This window comes from Fringilla coelebs (assembly GCF_963513975.1).
Source record: "Fringilla coelebs genome assembly, chromosome: 8".
Classification (NCBI taxonomy): Eukaryota; Metazoa; Chordata; class Aves; order Passeriformes; family Fringillidae; genus Fringilla; species Fringilla coelebs.
Window position 1 is genome coordinate 36,931,769 of NC_140066.1, and position 24,626 is coordinate 36,956,394.

Genomic DNA, 24,626 nt, shown 5'->3' on the forward strand with positions numbered 1-24,626 from the left:
AAGGCAGGGTCTCATAGCAGGACCAGGTGTCCCCCAGCACAGGCTGTCCCAGCACTGGCTGTCCCCAGCACTGGCTGTCCCCATCACAGGCTGTCCCAGCACTGGCTGTCCCAGCACTGGGTGTCCCCATCACAGGCTGTCCCAGCACTGGGTGTCCCCATCACAGGCTGTCCCATCACAGGCTGTCCCCAGCACAGGCTGTCCCAGCACTGGATGTCACCAGCACTGGCTGTCCCAGCACAGGCTGTCCTAGCACTGGGTGTCCCCATCACAGGCTGTCCTAGCACTGGGTGTCCCCATCACAGGCTGTCCCCATCACAGGCTGTCCCCATCACAGGCTGTCCCCAGCACTGGCTGTCCCAGCACAGCCTGTCCCCATCACAGGCTGTCCCAGCACTGGCTGTCCCAGCACTGGCTGTCCCCAGCGCTGGGTGTCCCCAGCACTGGCTGTCCCAGCACTGGCTGTCCCCATCACAGGCTGTCCCCATCACAGGCTGTCCCCATCACAGGCTGTCCCCAGCACTGGCTGTCCCAGCACTGGGTGTCCCCATCACAGCCTGTCCCCATCACAGGCTGTCCCCAGCACAGGCTGTCCCAGCACTGGCTGTCCCAGCACTGGCTGTCCCAGCACAGGCTGTCCCCAGCACTGGCTGTCCCCAGCACTGGCTGTCCCAGCACTGGCTGTCCCATCACAGGCTGTCCCCAGCACAGGCTGTCCCAGCACTGGCTGTCCCAGCACTGGCTGTCCCATCACAGGCTGTCCCCAGCACTGGCTGTCCCCAGCACTGGCTGTCCCAGCACTGGGTGTCCCCATCACAGGCTGTCCCCATCACAGGCTGTCCCCATCACAGGCTGTCCCAGCACTGTGTGTCCCCAGCACAGGCTGTCCCCATCACAGGCTGTCCCAGCACTGGGTGTCCCATCACAGGCTGTCCCAGCACTGGCTGTCCCCAGCACTGGCTGTCCCCATCACAGGCTGTCCCCATCACAGGCTGTCCCCATCACTGGCTGTCCCATCACAGGCTGTCCCCAGCACAGGCTGTCCCCAGCACTGGCTGTCCCCAGCACTGGCTGTCCCCAGCACTGGCTGTCCCAGCACTGGCTGTCCCAGCACGTCCCACGCTGGGTGCGGCACAAGCCGGAGGACACTGCCGGTGGCAGCTACAGGTAGCAGCCCTCCGGAGGGAATAAATTGTTTCCTGTTAAAAAGTACATTTCACCCATCTCACTAACAGATTTTTTCCATGCTTGCACACGAGAAGAGTTCATTAGGAGCGTTTTTCCTAACTGGAAATGCCAGTTGAGGAGACATTTATATACACAGCATTGTTGGCCTGTGTTTTGAGTTAAGGCACTGCTGACAGGATGGCTTATGATGTCGGACAACTTTTCACCCTGCAGTAAGCATTTTTGCAAAGGTGTCTAATCATCTCTGACAATACCTGTCAACAGTAGTAATGCTCTGATATTACTGACCCTCTTAATGGTTTATTTTCTCCAAACAATTGCCAAGTAGTTCTCATCCTTATTGACTGTGACAACAGTAGTTTATTGGACGGCCTGCTCCTTATTAACAGAGTAAGTTAGTAATTCATCAAAGTGTTTGGTTAAATTTCAACAGTATTGAACATTATATTAATGATGTTGCTGGAATTTTTATTCAGAAAACCCACCTGGCAGTAATCCTGATTAAATAAGTCGAACTCAAACAGAAGTTTGTGAAATAGGATGGAAAAGCAGCTAGAAGCTGCATCTTCAGAAGGAGTAAGTCCTAAACAAGTGGAAATAAATTGTGCAAGCTTTTCACATGGATGCTCCAGAACTGCCTGTCTGCACGTCATCCAGGGGCATGCAGAGTCAAAGTGTATTTTGTATAAATTCTGCTGGCTGGAATACACAGAGAGTAAGAGTTTCTTTTTGCTATTTATTACCCTGCTAACATGAGTGGCTAAGGTCCTAAATTCCTAGAACTTTAAAACACTGTTTTAAATAGGGCATAAAATTTGTTCCACAGGGAATTCCCCATTTCCCTATTTTATTTTTAAATAGACGTAATAGAGTGTGTGTAAAAAAGTGTGTAACTGTACAGAATACTATGGAAGTGTGTACATCCTTACCTTACTCTAGCACCTGGACGTGTTAGCATTATATCTATCATTTATGTTTCAGTGGTACCTAGAGGCCTTTATCTGTTATGTCATCATTTTTACATGAGCACTCCCTATTCACTTCTGTGTATTACACAAAGTAGATTGTGATGAAGGCAGAATGCTAATGAAAGGAAAAAATAATGCATTCTTTCCTGTGTAATTATTGGGATAGTGAGAGCTGGTTTTCCCTTTTTCTCTGCCGCAGTCATTGTCCTGGTAGCCAAGACTAATGATGGAAGCACAGAAGGATGGCACAATACTTCCCCAATGGGAGATTGATATTTGAATTTCAAACTTTTGATTATTTGGTATAGAGTCCTTGAATTTCTTTTTATCTGACCTGCAGTTGTTTTTATCAAATCCGTAATTATTTCTACAATTCACAAAACAGAAAATCTGTTGACTTAGAATTACTAAGTAAGTTTTGAATTAAGAACTGGTAGTTCCTTACTTGCCTGGAGTGAATGTGTTAAAAGAAGCTGGAGATGTCAGCAAAACAAATCTAACTTATTGCCCTTGATCACAGACAGTCTTATTCCTAATGTCTTTTGGAAGATACATATTATGAGAATAGTTCCGCTTTTTTGCATGTACACAAGCTTAAATTTACAGTAATTTTAAAGAGATTATTTATGCTTAAAGACAAAGAAGCAGTCAAGAAGTGGGGTTGAGAGGAAGGAAAAGAGAAGGGAAATCATGAAGCCAGCTTAGAAAGAGTGAAAAGTGAACGGTCAAGTAGAAGCATGTATTGGTGTCTCTTGTTCCCCGCTGCAGCAAGTGGAAGTATTTTCCAGTTTCCTGAGTCCCACCATGGGATGGTATTTTCCAGTTTCCTGAGTCCCACCTGGGATGGGTTGGTGCTCTCAGGCAGTGGCTGTGTGGGCAGGCAGGCAGGACAGCGCTGTGCCTTTCGGCGCGGCTCCCGCAGCCGGCGGTGCCTGCCGCGCGCGGCAGCCCCGAGCACGGGGCACCCAGGGGCTGAGTGTGAAACAAGTGCTGCCTCAGCCGCTGCTTTGAGCCTTTGGGCCTTTTCCCCAAGTCTTTAATTCTGCAACATCTGTCTGTTTTGGCTGCATCGGAGCCGTCATCCTTCCTAAAACGCCTGTGCATCTGGAGGCTCCTCCTTTCATTGCTGCTCTTGACTGGGTTTAAATCTGATCAGCTGGGGAGAAGACATCCAGAGGAAGTAACATTATGTAAGATACCAGAGTATCCTTGGGGACAGGACCCTTAAAAACGCACCAAGCAAGCAAAAGTTTCAGAGTTCACATGCAGATGATTCTGGAAGCAGTCACACTATTTTCATGCCACTGTTCACTTAGCTATGGAACAGGATGATAGCGACAACTTATGAGGTGTTTTTGTTCTGGAATAGTATACATTCAGCAGCCTGTCTAACGAAATCTTCTTCAGTGACAGTTATATTCCAGAAACATCTAATTGAACTTTTATTTGCTAAAATCTATTTTAGATCAGTGACATATAATAAACTACAATAGCCCTACAACCCAGGAAGTCACAAAAAAAAGAATCCCTCATGGGAATTTTGAGTCATATTTAGCTATGGCCACGATTTGGGCCCATCTACAAAAGAATTTTGCTCTAGAGCATGAAGGAGAGCTAACAGTTCTCCCAATTTTGGGGGCATGTATCTTGTTAGGATATTTTATTATGTTAGTGTCAGCATTTCACTGAGATTAGGACTTCTACACAGCAGAGTGGATGGAGGGAGGGAGCTTTATTTATTGGAGGGCAGTGAGACAGAGCACTCCATGCTTCTTGCTTCCTTTGAAGGATTCTTTCTTATAAAAAGAAGAGTTTGCCTCTCTTTATTATATTAAACTATTACCTACAGGCCATTTCGTCTGGACAATTTTGCAGCATTTATTTTCATCTCTGTCCCAGCCATTAGAAATCTGATTTGTCAAAGACACTTGTAAACTACAGTAACTTTTTGACTGGGTGATCAGTGCTAAGGACCTTGAAAAATTGGCAGAAGTTTTCCCCCTGTGAAAACGTTAAAATAAATAAAGCAAATTGATAAATACCATTTAATAGAATATAGGCTCTAGGATTTAATGCTTTAGCACATAGCAGTAACAGATCATTCCAGGTATGGAACATCATATTTCAAAAGCCATACAGTTTATGCTGTAAAAGGAAGGATTATATGAAATGTGATTGATTCTTGTACCTTTATGTCATAAAAAGTAGCTTCAGTTATGTGGGGTTCTGTAATAAGTAAAGTAAGAGGTTATGAGAAAAAGTCAACCCTTAAGTTGCAGACAAAGAGCTTCTACTACCAATATAGTATTACATCATCAAAATATTTCACAGACACTCAGAAATAAGCTGTACTTCTGTATGTCAGTGAAGCAGCAAATTGAATTCTCATAATATGTTTTGAAAATGAGTCTTGTTAGGTTTGATGAGGTGGAAAACGTACTGAGATCACTGGTTTGTTCCAATACATTCAGTACGCTTTTCTTGGATGTTTGCCATGGCTAATCTTTTTAATGGCAGTGTAGCTTGTAAACCCATTGGTAGAGAGCTGTATGTCTCCGTTTCAGAGTATCACACCAAACAGGATGGTAAATAAGTTTCTCTTCAAGCATGCAAACCCTTTTTTACAATACTAGAAATTTTATTTTAAGACATATCAGAAAAACCTCAGTATTTCCTTTATTAATTCAATGAGGAGCAGAATAAAATGCAAATGTCATTTCAAATACACTCACACATACATTTGTAGATGTTTGGGGGTTTTAAGAGTTTTATCAAGGGCAAATTTCAGTTAATTCAGGCCCAGTATTCAAGAAGTTGAGCCTGTCACAAACCCTCTGGATTTCTACAAAACCCCTTCTTAGCTACTCACACATGCCATTTTGGAAATGGTCTACAAAAGCACTGGGCCTTACAGTGTGGTGAGCCACCATTGAATGCAAAGTTCTGTCTTAGTAAACTGATGAGAAGATTTGGATGAGACATGAAAAATTCTGGCCTCAGCTTATTGAGGTTGAGCCAGAGGTTGCCCTTCAGGTGCTTCAGATGATCTCAGCCCATCGGCTCACATTGGTGTGTTACCTTTAGCAATATTCTGTAGATTAAAATAAACACTTTCTGCTGCCCTTTAAAGCTAAGTTAGAATGCACTGGAGATATCACAGCATGTTTATGATGGCCCCAGAGTGTAGCTACCATTTGATCTCTTCTATTCGAGTTGTCTTTACAAAATAATATATTTTTCCTTAACACAATTTCATTAGTACGGGATCTTACATAGTCAGCATCACTTTCTTTAAACCACGTTCCTGATTCCTTGGTTCTGAAGAAATCTCCTGCAAAGCCTGCTGTCTTGTCCTGTCTTCCTTTCTGTCGCCCTTAAAGAGTACATACAAGAGAGGTTTGTGTACAGCTGCAGTGGTCCCAGCACTCTGAACTCTGTTTTCTGTTAAATTATTCACTAATAACTCCCCTTAAGAGAATCCTGTGAAGAAATCACATAAGATGAACTTTTTCTCCCCTAGGTTTCATTTTTCAACTTCTGCATGTACATATTCCGTAGTCTCTTGTCTAATTTCAAATCATTGAACTGATTTTTGTGCTTCACACAGATAAACAGTTTGCTGTCTTTAAACACTCTCACAAAAGCACAAGGTAGGAGGGGAGAGTTTTTAAACTGTGTGTGTCTTAACTTCTTAGCCATACAGTAGAGTTGTAGATCTGAGAAGAGACATAGAAAAAGAGCACATGAAAAGGAAAGAAGGAGGAGAAAAAAAACAGTGTTTGGAAGAGCTGCTTTTTAACAGTGACGTTTTGTAAGTAATATGGCCCTTTGAGCCAGAGGTTTCAGACTGCTTTGCCAAGAGTCATTGATGGTTGTGGATGGGATTTGTTTGCAGTTATCCCTACAGCGAGGACTCTAGCCAGGGAAGGCAGTACATGAACACGAGATGTCCAGCCTGGTGCGACAGAATCCTGATGTCCCACTCAGCCAAGGAGCTCATTCTGAAAGTAAGTACAGACCTGCAGCCCCCTGGTGCCTCCACACTGCATTATCTGCACCAAAGGCAAGTATGGCTGGAAGACTCTGCCTTTGAGTTTGCCAAGCTGGAGACAGCACACCATGGTAGTAAATGGAGGGGTGTGCCTCCAGTGCTTTGCACCCAGGAAGGGGGATTTGTCCCCATAAACCTGCTGACAGTGACTAAAAGATGAGCTTTCACAAGCACTTCTTTTGGTATCTGAGCTGCCAGTGGTGACTGACCGTCTTCTGTCCTGTGCCTCTTCTGTGCAAGGATGAGTGCACAGCACTGGGAGACTAACTGCTTGCTTTAAAGAGAGTAACAGAAAATTAAAAAGCCCCTATAAAAACCCTACAAAAAGTCTCCATTGGTCCCCCAGCCCAGTCTACCCTACAGTGACACAGGCGGCAATGCTGCCCCTACCAAGGATTCAGCAGGGATGCAGACAGGAGCAGATACAAATGGCTCCTGGCTGAGGACTCACACAATTGAGAGAAAAGCCTGGACAGCAACACCTGCAGGCACCTGATTTACCAGAGTGGTAGATTTTCTAAAGTACTCCCAAGAATATGTCAAATCCTACGTAGGCCAAATCTATCACTGTCCCCTGAACAAGGATGGTCTCCAGCAGGTAGGCTCCTAACTTTGGTTCACCAACTAGGTGCCTAAATTCAGACATTCCATTAGAGCTTTAGAGATACATTTGTGCAACGTTTTTAAAACATATAATTCCTCTTGGGGTTTAGTGTTTATAGATAGGGTTAAGGTTAGTTGGTGATGTTCTGTCCAAGGTTAAATGATGTAAATATGGTTCAGGAGCCCTCCAGGTTTTTTTCCTGTCATTTGCTCTCTCCTCCTTGTTCCACTCTGCCCTCCTTCTTTTCTTGGGAGCACTGGACTGGGTCAGCTGGTTACCTGTGCCAGCTTCCACTGCCTCTGTCCCTGTGTGTGTGCTCCTGGCACCTAGACACCCCATCCTGCTGACGCTGGTTGCCAGCTGCTCTAGAGGACCAAGAGCAGATCAGGAAATGGGGATGTGATAGGAGATCTCTCCCACCTCTCTCTGTTCTGAGCTGGCCAGCTGGCAGTGGCCATGGGCAGCTGCATGAATGGATGTGCTGCAGTGAGGCTGTCTTGGCTGACCAGACTGTATGACTCTAACAGACTTACTGAACCCAAAATTGCCAAAAGTCATGTGTCTGTCTGTGTGCTCCTATATAATTAATGCAGTTTAGTGGGAGTGAATTACAGAAAATAATCTTCTAAGTAAATCAATGTTCTATAGCTTCTTAGCTTTTTTTTTTTCCAGTTTAAATTAATTACACCCTTGAAACTTGCTCTCCTGAAGTTTATAACCTTCTTTTTCTCTCTCATCGGGGTTATTTATCTCGTGATTAGACTGTTTGCTTTGCAGTATATAACTCACTGAAAGGCTGGGAATGTGTTTTCCACAGCTACTTGAATTTCAAGTCAATGCACTTCCTCACACGTTTTAATGTGTAGGAAGTGTCTACGTGACATCATGAAATTTCACCCAAAATTTTAGACAATGCATGTACTGCAGTATTCAGTAAAAAAATGTGAAGCCTAAGGGCAATACAGGCTTTATAGTCAAATAGTAATGTCAAAATCAGTGTTACTTATTTTTGTTACTTAAAAATGTGTGAAAAAGTGAGACTTTACCCAAAATGTTACCAATAGTGCTTGGTGACCATGAAATTCCTAAAGAACAAAGGATTAAAACCATGAAAAGAGTGGCCAATGAGGGAGGATTTTTTTTTTTAAAGCTATGAATAAGGAGATAGATGTGTACACAAAAGCTTGAAGAGTGTAAACAGTACAGAGGGAAAGGAATTCTTTCTGATTATCTAGAGGGCTATAACTTGGATATAATGGGAGAAAATTCAGCAAGGGAAAACAAAGTTACAGCACTGAAGGAGTTTGTAACCGTGAGGTCAGTTCCAATTTCCAGTCTCGTGTAACAGAAATCCCATCAGTTGGATCCTTCAAAGCTCACCTTTAAAAGTGCAGAGAACTCTGTCTCTGGAGCTTTGCTTTGCAAATTGTGGTTGGGCAGTTTGGGACATCTCCAGAAGCTTGTATGCAAAGTGACAGGTGCTGCTGAGGCCAGACTGGGCTTTGACTCAGTGAGTCTGTAACCAACATGGGAGTTAGCTTATCCAGCCCAAAGCCAAACCAGCATTCTGGCCCATAAAACCTAATGAAAATAGCTGCTAGAAAAAATAATGCTGGACTGATACAGGAAAGGGCAAAATGACCCTACAGGTTTCTGTGGTATTACACAAGAAGCAGTGTTGGTATTGACTGAGAATTAACTCCACAGCAGAGACCTATACTTTAAAGCTTTAAAAGGACCTCTGAAGAAAGTAAAAGCAAATTTTAATTAACTGATTACACTGTAACAAATCCTTAAAATAAAAATGTATATGAACTTTAAAGACTTTTGAATCATAACTATCTATTGAATATTCTTATTCGGGTAATTATTTTGCTGTATTACCTTTTCTTATAGGCAATTAAAGTGTTTCTTTTTCTGCCTAGGAAATTCTATATTTTATTTTAAACAAAAATTGTAGCTAATCTGCATTTAATCCTAGGTAAAGAAAGGATAGGGTGCACAAATTGCCACTGTACAGTGTGTTCAGCTACACAGTAGGCATTACAGATTGTACTGACATGGGGCTGTAAACAGCTTTCATGCAACATCATCTATCATGCCATGGTCGGTTACCTCACCATCATGTTATTTTATGCTTCCTGAGCCCTAAACCACCAAAGGTTGCCCACTGCTCGGGAGCTGCGCTGATGCCTGATCGCATGAAGTAATGAATGCTCAGCCAAGTGTATATTGTTTCTGCTTGTGCACTGCTGTAATTTGTTTATCTGTCTAAAGATTATGCAGTTGAAAATCCACAATTTTATGCTGCCTTTGTAAATTATCAAGTCGCTTTTGATGAATGTATCCCCACTTCCGATGCTGGTGGCATTATGATCTTGAAATATTGGAAAGTGCTCATGCATACAATGCAGAAGGTTATGTTTTTATATTTTTGGCAGACAACCGTGCTGTAAAGTAAATCTGACCTTAAGCTTCCTTACTGCATTAAAGATAATTCAGTTTTAACTTTATAGTCCTAAATGCTACTGTTTATATAAAGTTATTGCCCAGTCAAACTTGACTGATTACAGATGAGAAAGTCTTGGCTGTTTCCTACAAAATAAATTAGTATCGCCAACTAGTTTAAAGCACATCTACGATTGCATTAGAGACTGGAGAGTGTGCAGATTACAGATTTAATTAGCTTATAGAAATTGTTTAGCACAATAAGAAATCATTTTGTATGGCAATGTATTTGTATTTATTCCTGAAGCACTGTGCTAAAGAATCAAAATATCTCCTCCAAATCACGTTTATTGCAAACAGCAGAAAGATGAGTACATTTTATTATTCTTTAAGATAAAAATGCTAAAGTCAGTGTATAAGGGTAAAGTTCAACATGGAACAAAATGAAAGCAATTCATAATGGAGACCAGAGGAATGTCATCCGTCATTTGCTGCTTTTCTTAAAATCCCTGAATGCTTTTTTTCAGATGAAGAAATTTATCTCAGAGAAATGGTTAAAGATTATGCTCATAACCTGAAAATAATCATTCATCTCTCTGACCATTTAAACTCCCCTATATGATGAAATCAAATGCTGTTATAAGGCAACATGGATTGCATTTAATTCCAAGAACATTTGTCTCACCTAATTCAATAAAAATTGTGTTGTTCTTAAAAAAGGACTGGCCAAATGTGCTTGCTGCATTTTGCAGCAGAAGCCTGGAATGCAGCTACGAGTCACTCATTTCACTTAGTGCAGCGTTAGCCACGAATATTTCCCAAGGTCCCATCAGCAGGGAGGAGGCATAGAGATCTCAGGGGTTTTTTATGCAGGCAAAATGCACAAATTACTGCAAGCAGTACTGGGCATTAAAGTTCATATTACACGTTCTTTCTCTGGAGAAGCCAAGCAAAGATGTGCTAATATCACCTCATTCAGAAACTGGTTTCACCTATTTGTACAATATTTCCAGTGTTCCTTTCTCTGTTTGTGTAATCTGGAGAATTCTTGAACTGACTAGTGTTTTGTTGTTTTTTGTTTTTTTTTTTAAACTAGTCAGAAAATGATGAGAAGATAGTAATATATGACCACATTGGGCCAAATGTCTGCATGGGGGATCACAAGGTAATTAAATTGAACGTTTTAGTCTTTTACCTTCTAATTTTTTCATTAGGAATGAGAATGTATGCACTAGGTTGTACTAATTGTAAGAAGTCAGCTATATCTCTGCCCTGTTTTTAATACCTTGAAAATGTTTCAAAGTCAAATTCAGCTGCAGTCAGTCTGTCTATCAGAATGGCTGCTTGTATGAAATCAAAGAACAGGATGGGTGCTAGAATGAAAGCAGGATACGATGCAAGCAAAGAGGAGCAGCCATCTGCACGCTTAAAACTCTTCTAGCAGAACACAAGTGATTTCATTGGGTTATCAACTATGCTTTCAAAGCATAGCTTCAACTAGGTTGATGCATAGGTGTTTATTAGTAAAAGAATATATTGGCAGTTCCATGTCCAAACAACAAGTGATAAAAAGAATATAGAAAAAGGATAAAGAATTATGAATAAGTAAATACCAGTTGTTTAAATTAATAAAATACCCGAATTCTATGGTCTTCTTTGCTGAAGATACCAGATGGAAACCTTAGAAATACAATAAAACAAGAGTATTTGCTTTCTTTGAAAAAAGCCAATTGAGGAGTAGGAGGTAGCCTCTGAAAGCTTATCTAAAAACAGCACTGAGGCTTTTGAATGATAATTCAGAGGGATAGTGGGTAATTGTATGTGTGGATGCATGTGTACATGCAAATCTGAACTCACAAATGCATACCCCTATTTAATTCCATGCTCAGAGTTCTGTGTGAGACAGGGAATTGTTTTCTAAGGAAAAATGCACTTAGGGCATTTGGTCCAGAATCATCCAAGGTTTTAAAACAGAGCAACTTACTAACTTATCCAGTAAACAAAAAGCTCTGGGTCAGCCAGTTCAGAAACAGCAGGTTTTTGTTTCCTTCATCACAAAAGTGGTGCAGCATTGTTACAAAAGGGAGATGTGTATGGGACCTGAACCTCTTCCCACAGAAATCTGTGGAAATTTTTCCTTTAGGTTTCAGTGGGAGCAGAAATCTGTGAGGAGATTATGTTGTTCCCTTATGCATTTTGTAATTATATTAATTCAAAAACTTGTTGCGGTATTTTGTTTCCAGTCATAGAGAATTTTTTGTTGTATTTACTACTGACTGTAAAGAAAAAAAAAAAAAAACAAAAACAAAACACGTATGTTTCAAACATGTAACTTCTATTTTTCCCTAACTTGCTGCAGCCTGTGTTCCTGTCCTTTCGAATAGCTGCTGGGGCAGGTAAACCTATTGCAAATGTGCACAAGTGTTGTGTCGTGCAGTGATGTGGTGGTAAATATCATCTTTTTTCTTTACGTTTCTATTACATTTTCTACATCATTTCCCCTGTGTTTATCTTTCTTTTTAAAAAAATGCCAATTCTGCAACAGGAAAAAGATGCCTACGAAGTGAGAAGATTTTCCGTGAAACCACACTGTAGCCAGGAGGGAAGGCAGCACACTGAAATCTGTAATCCTAACAGCTGTATTGATAAATCCAGTCCTGAGTGCCACATTTTTAGACTGCTGATCGTACACTATGCTTCAGCATCTGGACTCTGTTCAAGAGACGCCTCACATACCTCACTGTCTTGTATGTTCATGTGACATCAAGTAGAAATGTGGAATTATTTTTTATATACATGTCACAGTTCTGTTGCCAAAACTCTAAATAGACAGCAGAGATGTTATGTATTCTAGATTTCACAACTTTCAACTTTTAATAAGTGTTTGTCAATGTGGAAAAGCTATTTCAGCATATTATAAAGTTTTAAAGGTATCATACCCATTATATATCTTTACCACTTTGGGATTTTGTACATTGGATTGTATAGATAGAGATATTGATGGTTTTAAATGGTATTTTCTTTTTTGACCAAGGCTTATGGTTTGTGTTTTAGTTTTAGTATTTTGGTTTTCATTTTTTAAATTTTTTTTCTCATTTTATTTACTATACTGCCATGTTACATGGTTTTTGAATCACACAGCAGCTGCTTTCTATACATACATATATATATATGTGTGTGTATATATATGTATGTATGTGTATATATACACAGATATATAAATAATTTATAAACCTGACCAAAACTTATGCTAAATATACTTTCCAATATGAATGCTTGAGAGTGCCATATCAGCAGTAAGTATTGGAGTCTTAGCAGGTTTAGTTAAGTGTACATCAACAACCAACATTTATATAATAAATAATATATAGCAGTGCCATCCTTGATACAGATATATAGCATACTATATAGCACATATATTAGCAGTTTCACTTTGTTACTCCTATAATCTCTTCTTTCTATGTAATATTAAGGATTGAATGTGAAGTTCTTAGCTAGGTTTGGGTGTAACTTTCCAGAATTTTGTAAACTGTTTTTGTCCGTCTTTTGTTACTGTTTTATGGTGCCATATTCTATATTGAAACAATAACAACACGGGAGAAGAAAATAATAGTCTGCTTCAAGTAGCAACTGTATTGGACACAGACTGTATTTATACAGTATTAAAGAAAAAAAAAAAAAAAACATCAACCCAACTGTAAATTTTCCTGGTCAGTAGCTCAGTGCAGCCTACAATATAGTCTTGTTACAGACATTTTCCTCCCACCACTAAATACAACATTAAAAGGTGATTAGGGAGTCTGTTGATGAAACACAAATGTATGTTTTATTGATTTAATTTAGAACACTACAGAGTTCATGGACTGCGCGATGGCATTAGATTGATGCTTGATTTTGGTATAAATCACTACCATTGGAAATGATTTGATGTCCGCTTGCAGAGTTTTCTCAACAGTACAGCCCAGTTTATAGCAAGTATTGTTGCCCAAAGGGTGTCTGCAGCTCTGTATTGTTACTGTGCCATGTTGCATTATAACCACACAGTAATTCTATTTAAGCGAACTCAACTCATGATAACTCAGAAGGCCTTTAGAAATGAGTACTCTGGTTCTCAAGCAATAAAACTAATCATGGTGAACATGGCTGTGTCTGCCCCTTTAATGTGGTGATTACAGGGAAATTACTAAATTGTTACATTTCTTATTGAGATACCTTTGACTCTGCCAAGCAACAAGAGTATTTTTCACATGAAAACTTCTTCATAGGATGCAGTTCTGGTGTTAATCAAAACACAATACAAACCGAGTAAAAGTCACTAAGGAGCTGGTATGGGAGCCCTGGTGAGAGGAGGGTGATGCAGCTTTACGAGCTGTTCACAAGATGCTAGTCCTCAGCAGGTCAGTAAATGTGCCACCATAAACTCCTTCGTGATTATCCCAAGTTTCAGAAGAAACCTCTCCAGGCTTTTCCAGCAGGGACCGGGGCCCGAGTACAGATGAACTCGATGCAGCCTCCAACCGCGGGCCATCCGGAGCCCGAACCTCCTCGGGGTGCAGGGTGCACCGGTTACCTGCCGGGGTGAGCTACTGAGAATGCCCCAAATTGAACCCTCAGAAATTCACGAAACTCAACTTTTGCATTTTAACAGCCCCGGCGTCGAATCCGGAGGCGCGGGGTGAGCCGGGCCGGGCCGATGCCAGCGGTCACCCCGCCGCAGCCCCGGGACAGCCGAGGAGCCACGGGTCCTGTCAGCTCGCCCTCTGCCCGGGGCCGTGTCTCCGGGCTGTCAGGCCTGCGGTGCCTCGGAGCCCCTTCTCCCATAAGGCCCCCTCGTTTCGTTTAAGAACCGTGGGAAGAGGCAGGTGGGAATGACTAGCCTCGAGCGCAGGTGCTTTTATCCAGCCACTTCCCCTCAGGAGCCCGAACACCGGCCGGGCTCAGCGTGCTCACAGCCGGGCGAAGACTAGACCCTAAACTCGACTGACTCCCTCTGTAACCGCGGCATAACTGGGCGCGGCCCCGTTCTGTGAGCAGGGACCTGCGGGACTCCCCACCCTCCCCGGGACGAGGAGCTGCTCCGGCAGGAGCGAAGGGGATCGGTCACAGTGAGCGGGGACACCGGGACCCGAGAGGGGCTCCAGGGGGAGAGGTCCGGGCCCCTATCCGCAGCAGAACCGCGCCGACGCGGGCCGGGCCGTGCCGTGCCACGGTGGGGACGGCGCCGTGCGGGCCTCGGCGCCGGGAGAGAGGGCGAGCGGAGGAGGCTCGGGCGCGGCCCTCCGCGGTGCGGGGAGCCAGGGCGCGCCCGCTGGGCCCAGCGCTGCGGAAGGCGGCTGTAGAACGGGGGCCCCGCGCTGCTGGGTCCCGCTGGCTGCTAGTCAGGGGCAGCAGGAGGGCCTGCGGTGCAGCCGCTCCCGGCCTTTGCTCGGGCTGTGAAGCCATAGCTGAGACACGGGGGAAAGACGCGCTCTCGTTCCTTTAAAAAAGATAAACAAAAGCAGGAAAAAAAAATAAAGGCACCTTAACAACGTGGGTGGCTCACACCCACCCGAACATGCGTGTGCCGAGGGGGGAAATGTGGAGTCTCGGGTGGCTGGCAGCGCCTCGGCGGCCGCGGAACCACACGGAGCCCGGCTCGGGCACGGGTGCGGCCGCAGGTGTGGGGCCGAAGCACGGCCCGGGAGCCCGGCGGGAAGGTACGGGAGGGTGGCGGAACTCGCCGGCCGCCGCGGCGGATCTCAACAACTTCGCCCCCGGGTTTTTGCAGCGGTCAGTACTCAGGCAGCGCAATGGGGAGATCTCCTCAGCCCCTATCTCCCCTCTCCGGAGCGGACCCTATCACCCGCCCGAAGCCGACGAGACGCTGCATGGGCAGTTCGGGCTGCACGTTCAGCGCCGGGTGTCTCTCCTCTCCGGGGCTGACGGGCAGTCCCACAGCGCGGGCCCGCCCGCGGCATTGACCGCAGCCCCGGCCCTGCCAAGGGGGCTGCGGCTCTCCCGGCTCAGCCCGCCGGCCCCCGGACGCAGCGGCTCCTTTTCCCTTGAGGAGCAGCATCGGGCACCCTGCAGAGGCTCTGGTGACCCCGGCCCCTGGCATAGAAATGCTGGAAGAAACTCACTAAAGGAGGTTGTTAAATAATTTATTGATTTATACAAAGTCTTTCCAACACGTGTGGAGACATTCTAATGTAAAATCAACTGTCCGTTTTCCTCTCGTGCTTTTTTGGGGCATTGGTTTGGTTTTTTGGTATTATTAAGCATAAAATCCGGAGGCAGGAGAAATGAAACTGCCAAAACACTGAGGGACGGAGTGAAGGAAAACTGCCGTTTTTACACTAGAAATATACATCACAAAATCTGAAATTACTATATACAAAGTGGTTGAGCTTGGACTTAGGACCCATAGAAAACGTAACAAAACCTGATTGTTAGGAGCAGGAAATTAACAGGAAGGCTAAAGGAAAGAGCGGGAAACCTTACAGGGACACAAAACCCAAAAAGTTGAAAAATTTTCTCTGAAATTTACATCGATGAGAAAGAAAATAAATTCATAACTTATTCTGTAAAAAATATATACATTTCACATACATCTTAGGCTGTACAACACACCACTTCAAACACCCAGTTACACTCACCCCTGCCGCGCTGCCGGTGTGGCCATCGGCCCCGCGCCCTCACAGCGTATCCGAGCTGGTGCTGCAGGGGCTGACGAGGGACAGGTTCGTGGATTTGTGCTTTTTCAATAGCCTCGTGATTTTTTCATCGTCTGAGTTGGGGTCCAGGGGCTTGTTGTATTCGTCATCGTCCTCATTGTCCGAGCTCTCCTTCAGCTTCTCCGTCTCCGAATCGTGCTTCTTCTTTGCCGAGGCCATTTCTGCTGCGTGTCTCTTCCGCCACTTGGTCCGTCTGTTCTGGAACCAAACCTGGGCACCGGCACCGGGCACAGCTCAGCTACGGCCTCGGCCCCGGCGCCGCGTCCGCCCCCGCCGACCCCGTCCCATTCGCAACGCGGGGCTGCGGGAATTCGGAGCAGAGCCCGCATCAGGCAGAGCCCCGGACGGCTCCTAGGAAGGGAGCGCCCCGTTGGGGACACCTGCCCGGCTCTGCGAGGCTGCACAACGCTTAAATCATCAGCTTCCCGGAACAGTCGTTTGTTGAAAACAGAATACGATACCCAGGACAAGTAAGTATTTTTGGCTTAGGGTACACCCCAACATTCAGCTGCACCTGCAGGCTTTGCTAAAAAATGTACGGGGTAACACAAGGTAAAATTGCATCACTGGACATGATCGTCGTGGAAAAGTGGTCCTTTAAAAAAAATTACCTGCGGGGGGCTTTTTGTGCTTGTTGTGATGGTGGTTTATATCAAATATAATATGTCTACTTCTTTTAAACCTTTTGCAGCACAGAGAGCTCTAAGCACAAAATAGGTAGAAATTACCCTAAAATCTATCCAAAATCGAAATGCAACTTAAATTCTAACTGACTAAAAAAAAAATCCCGGCATAATTGCGTAGTTTTCGTGGCTGCTAGTAATTACCGACATGGCAGAAAGCGGCCGCGGCAGGGAGCGCGGGAGAGGAGGGAGCCCGCGGGACGGACCTACCTTCACCTGGCTCTCAGTCATCCCCAGGGAGTAGGCGAGCCGGGCGCGCTCCGGTCCTGCCAAGTATTTCGTCTGTTCGAAGGTTTTCTCTAAAGCGAATATCTGCTGCCCAGAGAAAGTCGGTCTAGAGTGTTTCTTCTTGCCGTCCTTGTCCAAAACCATCCCCGTCTGAGCTAGAAGCGGAGAAAGAGCTGCGTCAGAGATGAACTCTGCACTGCCCCGGTCCGTAGCCGGGCCCCGCCAGGCCCTGCGGAGCCGCTTCGGGTGTCCGCCGGCTGTAAAGCAAGGCTCGGCTCCGGACAGACCCGGGACCGTGAAGACCGACTGACCCGCACCGGGCCTTCCTGCCGCCCGCCCCGTCCACCGACTTGGGGCCGCCCCGGCTCTGGATCCCAGGCCGCCTGCTCCCTGCGCCCTGCAAGAACCGGCTGCACTTACCAGGACAGGCGAGCCGAGGATCTCTCCAGGGAGAGCCTTGCACCACTCCCGGCCAGAAAATGGGCGGCCGTCCCGGCAACTCCGCCAGAGGCTTCGGATAGCGGGACACGGCAGCGGGGCTGAAGTACATCCCGGCCGAGGCTGCCAGCCCGTTGATGCGAGGCAGCCCGCCCAGAAGGTTACTGGCACTGCCCACGGGCCGCCCCAGGATGTCGCTTATTCCGTGCGGTGTCCCCAAGGGGAGCTGCGTGTTGAGTCCGCCCAGGGCCGGTGCCTTGAAACCGGAGGGGTTCTGCAGGGCGTAGGGGAACAGGGAGGTCTTCATCTCGGCCATGTTGTGCAGCGCGGCTAGCGGCGCACTGCTAAGGACGAATGCGCTCTGGCGATTAGCATCCATCTGTCCCACCGCTAACATCTGCGGGCATCAGCGAGCGTGGGTCCTTCCCAACCGCACCGCGGCCGCTCCGCTGGGGACCCTTGCCGGAACCGCGGCCGCGGGCGGGACGTGTTCCTCGCCGCTCGCGGGATCTCAGCGACAGCAAGTGCCGAAGTTTGCTGGGAACAGGAAAATCCCGGCGCTAGCCCGCCCGCTCCCGCGGCGTGCACCTCCGAAGTCCGGGCTGAAGAGCAGCGAAAGCCGAGCTGGGGCAGCGCGGTGAAACAACAGACTGGGAGTCCCGGGAGAAGAAGCCCCCACCGGCGGCGCGTCCCGGCGGACTACGGGCAACGCGCTCCACGCGCGATCCGGCGGGAAGGGGATGCAGGACCGGCAGCTCCGCGCGTCGCCCCGGCCGCGTGTCCGGCGGCCACGGGGACGCTCCGCGCCGCGCCCCGCGCGCAGATAACCGCGCGGGCACCTGCGCGCCCCGCGCCCATTGGGCGGCCACCGCCCCGCGCCGCCAACACCGCCCAATCGGCGGGCGGCGCGCGCCTCCACCCCGATACGTCACGGCCGGACCGAGCCGTGGGAGCGCGCGGGACTGCACGTGGCCGCGCCGCGCCCGACGGGACCCCCGGGCCCGCCCGCCTGGCCCCGCCGCCACCGCCCCGGGCCCGCCCGCCTGGCCCCGCCGCCACCGCCCCGGGCCCGCCCGCCTGGCCCCGCCGCCCCGGCCCCCGCCGCCCCGGGCCCCACCGCCGACCGCTCTGCCCCCGCCGGCAGCCAGCGGCTACACCGGAGGCGGTGGCGCCCCCCCCACTCGCCGCGTCGGGCCCCTCCCGCCGGGCGGGGACCCGACGCGAAGAGCGCCGGCGCCCCATCGAGCGGTCGGGAAATGATCGCGGGGCCCCGGAGGATGCGCTGCCCCGGAGCACTGAGCTGTAATGCCCGCCCCGATCGCTGTTCTTTCGGGTAACTGGCTCCGTCTTCAGCTGCTCAGCGACCGTGCCCTCGCGTTAGAGCCCAGCGTTTTTAAAGCTGTTGTAAAAAATTATCTTAAGCCCTGTGAATAACTGTTTAGCTCAACTTTGTTGCCTACTCTGAAACCCACTGGCGTCGCAAAGGGTCCCTTTCTTCTTTCCTCCCTCCCTTCCTCCCGACCCGAGGTAGGGATAGAGCCCCTGGTCTTTAAAGGGAGAAAAACTGCTATTGGATCACCGCGGAACCAAGCTCGTTCGAATAAATAAAATGACCAGAGATATTCCTAATCGAAAGCATGATTCACTGTCAAGAAATAACAATTCGGATTTGAGTCTTATACAGAAAATTATTCCAGAAACTGGGTTTTTAGCCTGTTTTCCGCCTTGCAGCTGCTTTCTCCTGCGGGTTTGATACATTGTTATCGAAGGAAAACATTAACCACAACAAGCGGGAAACTAAATATTTTCAAAGTGTTCATAAAATAAACACGAATCAACTTGATTATATCAGAACAATTACTAAAAGCGTGGTCCTTGGGATGTGGTCATGTCTGTCGTCAGAATCGTTTGCAGGTGAACAGAGTTTCGTTTAATCTGTAACAACACAATGTAGGTCAACTTTGGGAAGTAATTATTCGGCCTCGTCCGTGGTCTTTATTTTCAATGGCTGGAGTTACGGAATGTATAACAGTCCGTGCGTCTCGTTTTGCGCATCCTTGTAAAAAGCTTAACGTACAAACGTGAGATTTAAAACGACGCTGCGCTAAAGAAGGTTTAATAAACGACTTCGTTGCTTTTCCCTCTGTCTATTGCAAACATCAGCAGCGGAGGGAACAGTCACGGTGTATCGGGCTTTGTGAGGAGAGCTTCATCAGCTCTGTGCAGGCTCGTTTCCGCGACGCCTGCGTGCGTTAGGAAGGGGCTGGCAATGCCACCTGCTCCCTCCGCCTCTGGCGCGGCCCCGGCTCACGGCGGCGTTGAAAGCTGCTGCAGGTGGCCTCAGACGGGGCTGATCGGCCCTTCCGGAGAGTCGTGCCTTCAGCCGAGGATCGGGGACCACCCGTCCCGGGCAGGCAGGTCCCGGCGCGCAGCCAGCCCGCGGCTCGGCTCGGTCTCTGCCAGCCCGTGCCTCTCCGGGGCGTAGACCGCCGGGTTTGTTCGCGTCCCGCCGGTCTGCCTGCCCCAGTGCGGTGCTGGGGGCCAGCAGCGCCTCTGCCCGCCGAGCCCGCAGATCTTGCGGCTCTGAATACCGACCCCGCGGCGCTGAGCGGTTCGGTTCGGCTCGGCTAACGGAGGGACACCTCCCGCCCCGCCCGGCCGGGGGCCGGGCGCTGATCCAGACACAGGCAGCTGGTAGCCGCTCACCGGGGAGCGGCCGCGCCGAGACGCTGCTTTCTTGCGCGGGATCGATGGAACAAGGTAAGCGTGCGGCCTCCGCCATCCACACTGCGACCGGGCGAGACCGACCCCGTCCGCCCTTGACGGGTACGCTCGCCGCTGGGCTGCCGTGCCGCCGGTAGGAGAGGGCCGTGGCGGAGCGCAGTGTCCTCCGCGCGCCTGCCGCCTGCTTCCCCGGGACATCCGAGAGTGTCCGTGTCCGTGTCCGTGTCCCGCCGCCGCCCCGCTCCCGCGCGGCTTCCGCCGCAGCCAGGAGCGCGCAAAACTCGACGCGCGTCGCCCCCGGCGGTGGCCGTTGGTCCGCGGGGGGCTGCTACCTCGGGACACTCGCCCATCGGCGTGCGGGTCCCGGGGGCAGAACCAAAGCCTCCCGCTCCATCTAAAGCTGCCCTCGGAGGCCTGTTGGCAGTTTGTATGTTATCAGTGACACTTGTTGCACATCAGTGGCGCGTTTGTTCATTCACTGACTTTCCTGAAATCTCATACTCTCATTTTCCCATCTGGAAATATGTGGGCTTTATTTCTGTAGACCCCATGGAGTGATAAATCTACTTTTGCGTCTGTTCTTCCGATAAGGTGTGGCACCGAAAGAGGGGACCACAGGCAGGCATCCCTTGGTGTCTCCGGCTCCCCACTCGCGGGCTGCTCGCGAATCCTCTTTCCGCCCCGCCGCTCCCTCTCCCTGATGCTGTTGGGTCTCAGGCGCTGCCAGGCTGCTCCGGGGCCAAGGACTCCCCCTTAAGCAAACCGCGTTCCGGGTGCAAAGCTCGTTCCCCTCGGAGACGTCGCAGTGGCCGGGCAGTCCTCCCGGAGACTGCACCGGCCGCTACGAGCGCCCTGGCCCCGGCCCGGGCCCCGGACATCTGACTGCTCGCCCCCGGGCTCGGCGCAGCGCCCGCAATCACGCCCGGCAGCCTCTCGGAGTGGTGGTCTCGGTAAAATAAATCGGTGATACCGTTCCGAAGAGTCAGCGGCTCATCGGCTGCTGGAGCGCTCTCTGTCTCCGGTGCTTCCTGTGGCCGAGCAGAAGTTACTGATGGAGGGCTTACCCGAGCAGATATAAACCAGCTCGAGGCATTTGTGACAGCCATGCGGGCGCGTTCCCAGGTTAGTCCGGCAGCGCTGCAGCGCGTCCCGTCGGGCGGACACGCCACCGGCACTGCTCGTGTCGCCGCTTTCGGAACGTTCATTTCGGCGGAGGAGAACAGGGCCGGGCCGCGGACAGCGCGGTCACCTGTCCGGGCCCCCCGCGCCCTGCCCCGCGCCCCGGCGGCCCGCCCGGCCTCCGCCTCCGCCGCGCCCTGCCGGCGCCCCCTGCCGGCGCGGGGCCGCTGCACCGAGCGCCTCGTCCGCCCGCCCGCCGGGCCCGGTCTCGTTTCCCCCGCCGGGCCCGGTCTCGTTTCCCCCGCCGGGCCCGGTCTCGTTCCCCCGCCGGGCCCGGTCTCGTTTTCCCCGCCGGGCCCGGTCTCGTTTCCCCCGCCGGGCCCGGTCTCGTTCCCCCGCCGGGCCCGGTCTCGTTTTCCCCGCCGGGCCCGGTCTCGTTTCCCCCGCCGGGCCCGGTCTCGTTTCCCCCGCCGGGCCCGGTCTCGTTTCCCCCGCCGGGCCCGCTGCCGCCGCCGCTTCTCTCCGTGCCGGATATGTTGTGGCAGCGGTGGGACGGGGTAAGGCGGCCGTACGGACGGGGCTCCGGGAGCCTTGCGCGAGTGCCCCGGCGCTGTCCTTGCACAGTCCCGGAGCCGTGACGCGCCCGCACCGGGCCGCGGGCGGTAAGATCCGCGGCACTGACGCCCTCGCCGGGCGTAGTTACAGGTAGGACAAAGCACGAATTCCCGCCGTCTGAAGTTAACGATCGTTTTGCTTTGCCCGACATCACTAACATTTCTTGCAAATGACATAGAAACAAAACTGATATCAGTAACATCAAATTCGTATGGGACTTACACATTCCAGCATACGCAATGAGGAGAAAGAGGAGTATTGCAGTAAGTGGACCAGAATTAAATTCTACAGTACAAATAACTTCAGACAAGTTTTGTTTCGCCTGCTTTTTTTTTTTTTTTTTTTGTGTTCGTTTTTTTGTTTTTCTTGTTATGCACAGAACCAAAGTGCCTTTTCTTGTAGCTTATGTGCAGCTGAAAATGTCTCAGAGGTTGTGGACTAGAAGAAAATAAGTCACTAATAGATCCCCCCACTGCCTTATACATTATTCCAAAGTGCAGCTGTAAAGTCCATGTAGAAACAGAGTGATTGAGGAAGCGGGAGCTCAGAGCAGCTTGCCGCACAGGTTTCCTGTCCCGAGTCACTCTGCGGCTAATGGAGGTACCAGGGCAGGAGCAAGGGAAATGATACTGTTACACGGAGTTACATAGAGCAATAGTGACAAGAGGAAAATCCATGTCCTGGCCCTGTGATGATGCTGTCTGCCTGTGTTCCTGGCAGTATGGATGCTGCTTCTTCACAGCATATCTAAAAGAGATCCTTGTGTTTAAAAATGAGGGGTATTTTTGCCTAATATTGTAGTCACTAGAAAACAAAGTCATTTTAGACTAAGTGATCTCTGTTGAAACATCTTCACAGGATGATGTATGTTCTGAGAAAGGCCATATTTAATATTTTCCATTATGATCCTTGGCACAAAAGGTAGGAATCTGCTAATGGTGCAGAGCTGAGTGTCCATAGTCTAGAGCAGGAACAAGAGAAACTGGATGACCTTGAGAACAGTGTGACAGAAATGTGAAGAAATGTAAAAATTCTGTTTCTAACTGATGTCTTCCTGGGAAGCTGGTTAACTTCAACTACCAAGCACAAAAATGAGACTGCTTTTTAGTCCTTTCTAGAAAGAACAAATCAAAAGGCTCAGTATGTGTTGTGTCTTGTGACTCTCTAAGGTTTTAATCTCTTTAGCTGTATGTATGCATCCTTTCAAAATAACTTATTCCTGCTGAAGACTAGAGTGAGATTTTAAAAGTATCATGACGAAATTTTCAGTGCCTCTGTGTGAATTGGTATGCTTTGGATTTTAAGCCACAAGTTTTGAAGCTCTGAAAAACATGAATTAGGTGTAAGAAAAGCTTCTGATGTTATAATCACCAATCATAACTGTAAATATTGATGGAAAGTAGCATGAATATAATTTTATGCATATTTTTGGGGCAGAAATGAAAGAATTTTTGCAGGTGAAACTTCTGAGAGATTTAAGACAAGCAGCTATTAGCATTAGTTTTGTTCTCTCTGTTGTGTATCTTGACAGACACACTTAACAAGGATATGGTGGGCAGGGAGGGGATGTTTTTTTTGGCTTAATGTCCTTATCAAAATGAAGGGCTTTTCTTACCCTAGTTGATCTAGGAGTCAGTTTTTGGTGGACTGAATTTTTGGTGCTGTTTCCAGCAGATCACTGGTATTACTGAGATTCCCAGGACTGTGATTTTTTTCCTCTCTTTCTGGGGAAACCGTGGTTTACCTGTCTCTTTTCTTCTGCCAGTGGCTTAGATGGTTGTTAGTATTAGGAGCATTTAGAGTTTTTATATTGTGTTAAACTTAGTGTCCCCCCACCAACCCTCTCCCACTTCTCTTGTTCCTCCAATGCTGTTCTTTTCCTACTTGTCTCCTCTCTAATAGTTTATCTTTTTAATGAGAGAAGGCTGCACATTGTTCTTTCTAAGTAAGATAAGCCCTTGTGAGCTCTATTTCATCTAACCAACACTGGGAAGTCATTTGCCCTTATTTGTATTAAACAGATATATATACTTTACCGCAAGTCATTAGTGCTATAAAGAGATTGCCTTCCTATTGATAGCCTGGATGGGGGAACTCAGGAGTAAGTTGCCAATAAATAAAGAGTGTGCTTATAAGCAGTATTGATTCTCTCTGAGCCACAGAGAATTGTTTTGTTAGTAAAACTCTTCCTGAATATGTGAGAATAAGAAAAAAGACAAGGATTACTGAAAGCAGAGAGGACTGGGGTATGACTTGGGATGAGAACCTTGTGTGACCAAAATGTGACAAAAATTTTTCTGGCCATCCTCAGCAATCTCAAAGGCAATCTTCAGAAAACTGAAGGGTTAGCAGAGCACTTCATATGGCACATGATTTCAGAGTGATCAGAGAGTTCCCCAAATCATCATGAAAGAAAATGAAAGTATCATTTGCATAGGAAATGAAAGACTGGGGCAATTCAATTTCGTTTTTTCCTGTCTGGGTTTTGCAACAGTTTGAAAATGCTTCTCTGAGCTATTTGGGGAATATTTCAACATATGCTGTTAGGCAGCTATTAGGAGCCAATTCAGGAGCAAATAAGATAAGGGCAGTGTGTTTCTGAGCTGTAGGACAGCAGAGTCCATTTGCTGGGAGTTGGAACAATAGTGGATTACTCAGGTTTATGATGCTTGTCTTGTATGATCTTCCATATTCACAAAGCTTGCTAAAAATATATATTATTTACATAGCTGTTTTCCAAGACAGATAACAGGACAGAACTGGATGGGCAGCAGGATAAAGCTACAGTGCAGTGGTGTTCTCTGTGGAGCTATGTTCAGTGGTAGCATTCCCATAATCTTCAGTGCA

At 48.1% G+C, this 24,626-nt stretch overlaps 2 protein-coding genes across 3 annotated transcripts in view; one reads left to right on the forward strand and one right to left on the reverse strand.

Moving 5' to 3' along the window:
• INPP5A (inositol polyphosphate-5-phosphatase A) overlaps positions 1-13,387 on the forward strand; it is a 185,636-nt gene extending 172,249 nt beyond the window's left edge. Inside the window, exons 13-16 of one of the 2 annotated variants that reach the window (XM_084209868.1) lie at positions 6,052-6,163; positions 10,356-10,424; positions 11,619-11,706; positions 11,805-11,943. In XM_084209868.1, coding sequence (XP_084065994.1) covers positions 6,052-6,163; positions 10,356-10,424; positions 11,619-11,699 — 262 coding nt within the window. In that variant the 3' untranslated portion in view covers positions 11,700-11,706; positions 11,805-11,943. Of the gene's footprint in view, positions 1-6,051; positions 6,164-10,355; positions 10,425-11,618; positions 11,707-11,804 lie in introns of both variants that reach the window. The other variant, XM_084209867.1, reaches the window with a different exon arrangement.
• A 2,546-nt stretch (positions 13,388-15,933) lies between these two features.
• NKX6-2 (NK6 homeobox 2) lies at positions 15,934-17,718 on the reverse strand (the record flags this gene model as incomplete). Its single annotated transcript, XM_084210585.1, has 3 exons — positions 15,934-16,182; positions 16,866-17,038; positions 17,304-17,718. 3 exons carry the CDS (start codon positions 17,716-17,718, stop codon positions 15,934-15,936), a joined length of 837 nt encoding a protein of 278 aa, XP_084066711.1.
• Between the last annotated feature and the right edge of the window lie 6,908 nt (positions 17,719-24,626).